This window comes from Papaver somniferum, unplaced genomic scaffold (genome assembly GCF_003573695.1).
Source record: "Papaver somniferum cultivar HN1 unplaced genomic scaffold, ASM357369v1 unplaced-scaffold_117, whole genome shotgun sequence".
NCBI lineage: Eukaryota > Viridiplantae > Streptophyta > Magnoliopsida > Ranunculales > Papaveraceae > Papaver > Papaver somniferum.
Genome location: NW_020620714.1, coordinates 10,617,320 through 10,627,563, shown reverse-complemented (window position 1 = coordinate 10,627,563; position 10,244 = coordinate 10,617,320). Strand labels below are relative to the sequence as shown.

General features: G+C 39.0%; 1 protein-coding gene and 1 long non-coding RNA gene across 12 annotated transcripts; one reads left to right on the top strand and one right to left on the bottom strand.

Moving 5' to 3' along the window:
* Window positions 1-218: 218 nt before the first annotated feature.
* Window positions 219-7,027, bottom strand: LOC113330016. 11 transcript variants are annotated; one of them, XR_003350072.1, is made up of 8 exons: window positions 6,079-7,027; window positions 5,891-6,004; window positions 5,080-5,351; window positions 2,145-4,656; window positions 1,969-2,046; window positions 1,307-1,418; window positions 1,158-1,216; window positions 219-773 (listed from the first exon to the last, which is right to left on the bottom strand). It is a non-coding gene; the product is annotated as an uncharacterized LOC113330016 (long non-coding RNA). The 11 variants fall into 11 exon arrangements; XR_003350067.1 differs by having other exon boundaries at window positions 219-760; XR_003350071.1 differs by having other exon boundaries at window positions 1,158-1,209.
* Window positions 7,028-7,933: 906 nt separating this feature from the next.
* LOC113329846 lies at window positions 7,934-8,440 on the top strand. Its single transcript, XM_026576669.1, has one exon. It carries the CDS (start codon window positions 7,934-7,936, stop codon window positions 8,438-8,440), a length of 507 nt encoding a protein of 168 aa, XP_026432454.1.
* The last annotated feature ends 1,804 nt before the right edge of the window (window positions 8,441-10,244 follow it).

Here is a 10,244-nt window from a genome sequence, read left to right as displayed (position 1 = left end):
CGGAAAATTCTTCTTCTTTGAATGAAGCATCTATGAATATTATTCTATCCGATTTTATCGATGACCATGATGAACTACTTGGAATTTTCAGGCCCTGCTAGGAAATGGAATTTTTTTCATTAGGTGGTATGGTTTTAAAAAATTCTTAATTTGACTTATGAGGCCCATCGGATTTTGGGTAGTTTTTTCAAACACAACCGAGCACTTCTACTTCCATATAAACCAAAGAATATATGATTGTTATTCTACTTAGCATACCTTAACGTAGTTTAAGCAACTCCATTACAAGAAGAATATGACAATCTTAATTTAAGGTGCACAAATTTCAGAAGCACATACATAAATTTAACTACCTAAGCCGAAACATAGTAAGCAAATTAGCTATTATGAGTGTGTTCTCTGATCTGCCACATTATTGTGGACTCAAATAAACATGCATCAGTGGTAGTTTTCAGATTAACTGCTTCCGATTCTCAAAGAAGAATCAATATCTTTACCATTATTTGAAAAGGGACAGATGGTGCCAGTAGCGCGGTGATTGTGGCGCAGCTGGTGGGTAAAGAAGAAGAGGAGCATTAACGACTTCAAACCACCCTAGCGATCGTCTCCTGAAGCCTTCAAAGAAACAACGCCCTTGGCATATGGAATTGCTTGAAAAACTTGGAAGCTCGCAGCATGATCATCCACAATGTTCTCTGAAGTTAGGGGGCCATAATGACAAAGGTGGTTTCCTTCAACCACAACAGAACCTTGTCTTCTCCTGCAAGGGGAAACTGATCACATATAGTCAGAAGCCTCCAAAAAGTAGAGTAAAATCGTTACGAAGAGCAGCGAAGAAATGCAATGTTAATATCTTGTAATCAAAGCATAAGGAAAACTATTAATTTCAGCGTCTTCTAATCCAATTTTATGTCGCGAAAAGGAATGCAACATCCCTGTGTTCTATGTTCCAGATTAATTTTTATGATTTTTACGACAATGTTCCACATTACCAAGAAGTTCCTAGTGTACATGGTGGCCAAAATATTCCACCTAGTTACATCAGTATATATGCAGACTCTCTGTCATAAGTCAAACAAGACTCACATACATAAAAATCGAGTAAACAGCAACAATTAAGACAGAATCAATGAAAATGAAAAAAAAAACAAACTTACAAATGAGAGGAGAAGCAACTATTGCAATCAGTTAACTGTATCACAGACAATTCTGCCAGCTTGAAACAAAAGGATGAGGCGAAATCAAAAACAATTCAAACTGTCTTATATCAGTGCAGACACAACAAGTTTCACACGAGAATTCATACATTATGTTAAATTTGATCTCCTTGTGTGCACTTGCTTCTCCTCAGCACTGCAGTGTTAGGAAGAGTTCTCTAAGGTATTTTGAAGCTATTGCATTCCATGTTTTATGCATCTCTGCACCAAATGAAAGTCGTGATATAATTTATGTTCACGGAACATTTTCAAGAAGATAAAGTTAGTTTTCAGGATACAATTGAACAGAAAAAGTACGCTAAGGGTGGCAAAAGTAACAAATTCAGTTAATAATCCAGTTGCATCCATAATACCACACAACTCAGTTGCAACATTGTTTTAATATGACTCTCCTGATTAGAGTAACACTTTGGTCTATTCTCTAGCTGAAGTTGCTAATCATCCATCACTAGAACACCACATTGTAAACGTTCTTCGTACACACAACATTAACTTTTAAATGACTCTTAGTCGGGCACATTCCTTCAAAACTAAAAAACATAGTTTCGGAATCGGCTAATCTCACCCCGAAGGACATGTTTTCATGTTTGTTTCTAAACCAAGATTTCAAAAATCAAATATTTGAAGCCCGAATCTCAAATAACTTTCTCATTTGGTGGTTGCAGGACATTAACATAGTACTCGTGACTAGGTACACAAATACTAATACGACTAATTCTTTCTGAAAGGAGATTGAAATTTTGATACTTACACTCGTCTTCTCTTCTGGAACCATTTTCCAAGTTGCCGTCTTTTGCTAGCTTCTTTGGTTAGCCGGTAGCATTGCTCTCTGTTGAAGTGAAAGGTTTGAATGACTCCCATCATAATATCAAGTAAAGAGTAAAAATTAAGACAAAATGAATGAAAATGAGAAAAAACAAGACTTACTCTTGAGAGGAGAAAGTCATTATTGCAATCAGTTAACTGTATCACTGACAATTTAGCCAGCTTGCAACGAAATGGAAGGATGAGGAGAGACCAAAAACACTTCAAATTGTCTATATCGGTGCAGACACGGTAAGTTTCATAAGAAAATCCATCCATTATGCCATCAGCATCACAAGCACTGTCCTTAAGCTTTTTTTTTTTTTGCTAGAATTTGATCTCCTTATGTCACTTGTTTCTTCTCAGCATCGTAATGTTAGGAAGAGTTATCTGTAAGGTATTTTGAAGCTATTCCATCCAAGTTTCATGCATCCCTGCACCAAATTAAAAGTTGTAGTATATGTTCACCGTATATTTTCAAGAAGATACAAATAGTTTACAGGATGTAATTGAACCAAATTTTTTTGGCTAAGAGTGGCAATCAAAGCAAACAAATTTAATTAGAAATCCAGTTGCTTCCATAAAACTACTACACAACATGGATGCAACATTGCATTCATATGATTCTCCTGAATAGAGTAAAGTAACATCTTGGTTGCAACAATTTGGTGTATTCTCTAGCTGAAATTCTTAATCATCCATCACTAGAACACCAATTTGTAAACGTCAACCTTTAAGTAACTCTTAGTGTAGCAATTCAAGACTTTAGGCGGAGACATTCCTTCAAAATTGAAGATAGATATTAGAATCGGCTAGTTTCACACATGCTTGTTTCTAAACCAAGATGTCAAAAATAAAACCAAAATCTCAAACAATAGTGGTTGCAGGACATGGGCACAAACTAATTTTTACCGTACAGAAAGTGAATTTTTGGGTACTTACAGGAATTCCCTTTTCTCATACTTCTGCACTTCAGTTTCCATCCAAAATTAGATTTGAAACTGATCTTAGTAATTCCGTAATACTTACCCTCCCTTATACAACCTCATGAAGCACACATATAACACCCCTGTTATTTCATTAGTATGAAACCCCCATTTCGGATTCCCCGATTATCCAAATCAACCGGTTTCCGATCCCTCCTTCCAGGGGATATGAGACACAAAACCCATTTTCCATTTATAACCCATTCGTTGAGTGGTCATGGTGGTGGTATTGAAGATGATAGTGGTGGTGGTGGTGGTGGTCGATGGAGGATTGGAAGCTATGAGCAGCCGCAACTGGTAGGACTGATTGGAGAGTTAGCTTTTTATGAACAAGGTAATCTTATTGAACCCTAAAGCCTTACTAGAGCAGTAAATGGCCCATGAGACGACATAAAGGCACGGTATTAACCCCACATGGGTTCTAGGCGCAGCATCAGCCCGTGCCACAGTTATCGATTTAACAACTGGTAAAGATCACTCGGTAGTTGGTGATGTAGGCTGTTTCCAAATTATTACTGACTGACGACGTTAACACTCTACCATGTCTTATCATTTTTAGGCCTGGATTGGCAACAGCCTATGGTGTGAGATTAGCTTCACCAAGTCCATTTGAGAATCAAAGAAAAGATTTATCATTGTCAACCCCAATCGACCACGGTCAAGGACAAAATGATACTTACCTTCCTGTAATTTAAGCAACCTGATAATGAGATAAATTTAAGGTGCACAAATTCAGCAAGCACATCCATAAATATATAACTACCACAAAAGCCGAAATATAGTAAGCAAATTCAGTTATTATGAGTGTGTTCCAGTCAGCTGCCAACATTATTTTCTCAAGCAAATATGTATTCCTAATACTGTAGAGTGTGGAATTTGCCTCTTGGTAGTCTCATTAACTTCTTCCGAATCTCAATGAAGAAAACATCTTTACCATTACTTGCAATTTGCAACTGTGTATTTGCCATGATTTCAGTTCTTTTAAAATCCATTTCACCTTTCTTAGCTCTACTTTCATAGTTTCCATCCTCCTTGGTTGCTCTGATCTATTACTACTCAGCTAATCATCTCAACCTTTCTGCCTCTTCGCAGTCTTCGCCCCGGCCACGTCTTTTCTTTTTATTCTTCTCAAGCTTAATTTTCTTCACCTTCAATTTCTTTTTTATAGTATCAGAAACTGGTGTGTGCTCCCAATTTCCATCGAAGTCTTGACTATCTTCTTGGATCTCAAATCCTCTTCCTAGATGATACATAATCATACCACACTGCTCAATAGCAAAATCCAATAATATGACATTGTGTTACCTTTCTTGCCTTGCATACGATATCATTTGATTCATGCGAGTCTAGGCAACTGCCGTCGATATTTGGCTTAGGAAGAGTTTGAGGAGGGACAGATGGTGGCAGCAGCAGCCCTGGTAGTGGTGCTCCTGGTGGGTAAAGAAGAAGAAGAGGAGCATTAAAAATTGTAGCAGTAGTAGCGGAAGCAGTTCAACACCTTCAAACCACAGCTAGCAATCATCTCCTGATGCCTTCAAAGAAACATCGCTACACATGGAGTAGCTTGAAAATCTTGGAAGCTTGCAGCATGATCATCCACAATCTTGGAAGGTTGTTTCCTTTATAACACAACGGAACTTTGTTTTCTTCTGCATGGGAAAACTGATCGTAGTCAGAAGCTTTCTAAATCAATAATATAATTCGTTACAAAGGGCAGCTAATAATCTCAGAAGCAAAGAAATTTAATGTTATTCTCTTGTAATCAAGCATAAAAGAAACTAATAATTTCAGCAGCAAATAAGATGAAGCGAGAATGTCTATGTTTTATGTAGCAGGAAGGAGGGAATACAACATGCCTTTGTTCTATGTTCTAGATTCTTTTTCCCAACAATGTTCCACATTATCAAGAAGTTCCTAATGTACGTGGAGGCCATTAAATTTTACCCAATTACATTAGTATACGCAGACTCTGTAATAAGTAAAAAAAGACTCGCTGAAAATATATTCATAAGAATCATTTAAAAAGCAAAAATTAAGACAAAATCAATGCAAATGAGAAAAACAAGACTTACTAATGAGAGGAGAAGTCATTATTGCAATCAGTTAACTGTACCACTGACAATTTATCCGGAATCAAAAATACTTCAACCCGTCTATATCAGTGCGGATACGGTAAGTTTCACAAAATTCACCCATTATGTCAACAGCATCACAAGAACAGAGCCTTTTCCGCTGAATTTGCTCTCCTTATGTGCACTTTCTGCTTCTCAGCACCGCAGTGTTAGGAAGAGTTATCAGTAGGTATTTTTGTAGCTATTGCATTCCATGTTTTATTGCATCTCTGCTGCACCAAATAAAAGTCATGATATAATGTAGGTTAACGGAACATTTTCAAGCAGATACAGATAGTTTCCAGGATATAATTGAACAAAAAAGGTGTGCTAAGTGTGGCAATCAAAGCCAACAAATTTAGTCAGAAATCCAGTCGCATCCACAATACTACACAACTCGGATGTAACATTATTTCAACATGGTTCAACTGAGTAAAGAACATTTTGGTTGCAAAAATTCAGACTGTTCTCTAGCTGAAATTCTTAATCATCCATTGCTAGAACACCACATTATAAACATTTGTGCATACACAACAACATCAAATTTTTTAAGAAATCCTTAATGTAACAGTTCAAGACTTTAGTCAGGACATATCCCTTCACAATTGAAAATATGAAGTTTCGGAATCGGCTAGTTTCATACTAAGGACACCTACAGGACATGTTTTCATGTTTGTATTTTTACCTAGATGTCTAAATTCAAATACTTGAAACCCAAATCACAAATAACTTAATTCATTTGGTGGTTGCAGGACATTGGCACAGTACTCACCAGGTGCACAACACTAAAGGAAGTGAATATTTTGATACTTGTAAAAATAATTCCCTTTTCCTATACTTGTGTTCCTTGTTGATGTGAACGGCTTGAATGGCTCCCATCATATGTCTGACCAGGAATTAATGAAAATTAGTCATTAAAAATTAAATTCAAACTGATGTTAAGAGTTCTTTGATACTTACTCTGGATTTATGCCGATGGTAAGTACAACAAGACATTTTTCTGAAATTATTCAAAGTCCCATTTTCCGAATACGCTCGTACTGATAATCAAAATCAACCATTTCTCCTCCCTCTTTCCAGGGGATATGAGAAACAAAACCCATTTTCCATTTATAACCCATACATTAAGTTGTGATGGTGGTGGTGGTGGTACCGAAGATAATAGTAGTGGTGGTGGTGGTGGTTGTGATGAAGAAGATGGTCGATGGAGGAAGACAGGCAGGAGAACTGGAAGCTATGCGCCGCCGTAGCTCAGATTTGAGAGTTGTTTTTATGAAATCTTACTGAACGTCTGAACCCTAAAAGCCTTATTAGAGCAATAAATGGCCCATGAAACGAGATGAAGCACGGAATTAGCCCCACATGGGCTTTAGGCGCAGGCAGCATCACCCGTGCCCACAGTCGTTCATTGGCGATCGAGAAGAGAACAAAGAAGGCCAGCTTTTCTGCAAGATGTAGACATGCTTTGTTAGAGAAGTCAGTATGAAGAATCTGAAGAGGAGAGGACTAACAATGAAGTATTGCGAAGTAAGTGATGTAGTCAGTGCTTTGCACAATTGTAGGTTACCCCTCAATCGGAATACCATATGTTCACAAAAGCAGAAAGACAATGACTATGGTCAAGCGAAAAATTCCCTGATCAGATAGATATGACGTTTTAAGGTACCATATAAGCCGAAGTACAGTATAAGAAAATTCAGCTATCATGAGTGCGTGCCTGTTCTGATCTTCCACATTATTGTCGACTCAAGTAAACATGATGCACTTTCTCACCAGGCCTGAATGAGACTTATTGGCAGACTAGAGGTTGAGTCATGAGTAAGTATGCCCGTAAAGAAAAGCTACCTGGTATGAACATAGGTATACCTGAGTTATTATATATGACTATTTCTAGTTCACTTGACGACTTTCTGACATGATGAATGATATATGGTTGAGATTACCAAAGCTGTTTTGAGATGTTTTATCCAACTTTCATCAAAAGCAACAAAGATGGTGGACCTTATGAAATTTTCCACTTGCATTTGCAATTTCTCGTTTGTGGCAGATAAAAGCTTTGCTCGAATCTCCATCATCTTGATAAGATTCCCCATAATGGCCCCAGCTTCCTCACCCACAACTTAGCTCGTTTGACTAGGACCTGCCCAACCACAACTGAGCTTCTCATTGTTTCAAATTAACTGCAAATCCACAATGTAAGTTACCCCTTCACACCAGTTTGCTTCCCTAAGCTAGAAGTTTTCTACATAAAACCATAGACCATAAGAACTTCATTTCATGCATAGAGACCAATAAACAATCTCATCAAACTCGAAACAAAACAGTAGGTTAACTTTTACCATTGCCAAGTAAAGAAAACTCACAAAATGTTGTGCAAGGCAAGTTATGTGCTAGTAATGCTCCATTATAACATCTTACATGCAAACCCCCAAAGGAATAAACTATTTCAACGACTTCAAACCATACCTAGCTATCGTCTCCCTAAAGCCTTCAAATAATCATTGTTTTTCGCATATGGAATTGCTTGAAAATCTTGGAAACTAGCAGCATGGTCATCCAAAGGTTTGTTTCCTTTATACAACAACAGAACTTTGTTTTCTCTGCAAAGGCCAAAGTATAGTTAATAATAGATTATATTTTGTCATATTTATAGGACCCAGAATATTCTCATTGAATAATAATAATAATAATAATACATTGCCCCTTCTCCCTCAAGGAAGGGGGCGAGAGTTTTACCATAATCCAAGATGGTATCACGATCCTAAAACCGATCCTTCTTCTCCTTCTTCTTCTTCCCTAGGACCCTAGAAAATCAATGGCAGGTGATAAAAAATCCCTGCATCCAGCCTTTCCTGTGACAAACATAAAAACCCTAATCCCTATTCTCCTTGATATCAAACAGGATGAATATTCTTCATGGGTTTTTCTCTTTGAACTACATCTTCAAGCTCACGGTCTTCTATTCCTCATTGATGGATCCGCACCACCAACGGAGATTGAAAAAAATATCTTGACTCAACTCGACGCTTTGTGCCGTCAATGGATGTTCTCCATCATGGCCAAGGACTTGATGCTCACGGTTTTGAAATCCGGAAAAACCGCTAGAGAACTTTGGGATCATCTTCAAAAGCTTTTTCAAGATAACAAAGGTAATCGTGCTGCAACCCTTGAAAGTAAATTTGTCAATCTAAAGTTTGTTGATTGTGCTAGCATTGATGACTACTGTGACAAGCTTAAGTCATTGTCGGATCGATTGACTGATCTTGACTTCCCCATGAATGACAAACGGTTGGTTATCCAACTTGTCGATGGTCTTCCGTAGGAATACAACACTATTGCGTCCTTCATTCAACAGTCTATGCCAACGTTTGATGCTGCCCGTTCACAACTGCGCACCGAAGAAATTCGTCGTACGCAAAAAACCTCCATGGCGTCTTCATCATCCCTAGCAGCCACCGGTTCCTCCACAGGACAGCGTCCTCAGCGCTCCGGCTACAGCAAGCGGAATCAACACCATCAACGCCCTCAAACCCAACAGCTTTCAACAGAACCCCCACTTCTTCCAACCCCGGCCCAGTTCCGTCAGCCCAATAACCCACGAGCTGCAGTCTACCCAAACCCAGCATACCCAACACCCTATATGCCTTACTGGGCTGCACCTCCAAGCCCATACCCTACCGTCCCCCACTGGCAGCCCACTGCTCCTCTCCGCGGGCCTTCTCCACCTCGCTCCCGCCAGACCCAACAGCGTCCACGAGCTGCTGCCTATGGCCAGGACCAAGCATATGACATTCCTTCCACAGAGATGTTGCATCCTTCGGACATTGCGGAAGCTTACAGCTCCATGAGTCTGCAGTCACCGGACGACACGTTCTATATGGACACTGGTGCAACCTCATATATTACTGCGGATCCAGGTACATTACACACTTTTTTCAACACTCGCAATGTTAAATCCATCTTAGTTGGCAACGACAACTCTATCCCAGTTACGACCAGTGGTACCCACTCTATAAATCTATCTTCCCGAACTCTTCACCTCAAAGATACTCTCGTTGTTCCTGATATTATCAAAAACCTTATTTCCGTTCGTAAACTCACTACTGATAATCATGTGTCTGTTGAATTTGATCCATATGGTTTTTCTGTGAAGGATTTAAATTCGAGGATGATCCTTCTTCGTTGTGATAGCTCTGGGGAACTTTATCCTCTCACAGCTTCTGCCGTGCCCACTTCAAAACCATCCCAGTCTCCTCCCCTGTCTCTTACCGCCTGCTCATTTGATGTCTGGCACAGCCGTCTTGGCCATCCTGGACAAGCTATTTTAGATAATTTACGTTCCCACTCTTTAATTCAATGTAATAAGAAACATTCTACCAAACTTTGTCATTATTGTCAAGTTAGTAAACATGTTCGTCTACCTTTCTATGACTCAAATTCTTTCACTTTTTCTCCTTTTGATATTATTCATAGTGATATGGACTTGTCCTTCACATATTGATACTGGTTTTCGCTATTATATTATATTGTTGGATGACTATACTAATTATCTATGGGTATATCCCTTGAAACTCAAATCTCAAGTCTACTCCAAATTCTTGGAGTTTCGGTCTTTTGTCAAAACTCTATTTGAGCGTGATTTTAAATGCTTTCAGTCCGACATGGGACGTGAATTCGATAACTCTTCTTTTCACAATTTCTCTCAAACCGCTGGTTTAGTCTTTCGTTTCTCCTGTCCTCACACTTCATCTCAAAATGGGAAAGCGGAGCGTATGATTCGTCGTGTTAACGACATCACCCGCACTCTCATGTCCCATGCTTCTATCCCATACAAATATTGGGCCGATTCACTCCATATGGCCGTCTATCACCATAACATCCTCCCCTCAACCGTTCTTCACTTCGCCTCACCTGTGTCAATTCTTTACCAACGCCAACCGACGTATGATCACCTATGTACGTTTGGTTGCCTTTGTTATCCTAATCTTTCCGCCACCACCCCACACAAACTTTCCCCTCGGTCCTCTAGATGTGTTTTCCTTGGTTTTTCTTCCCATCATCGTGGCTATCGTTGTCTCGACCTAGCCACTAACAAAATTATTTTATCTCGACATGTAACGTTTGAT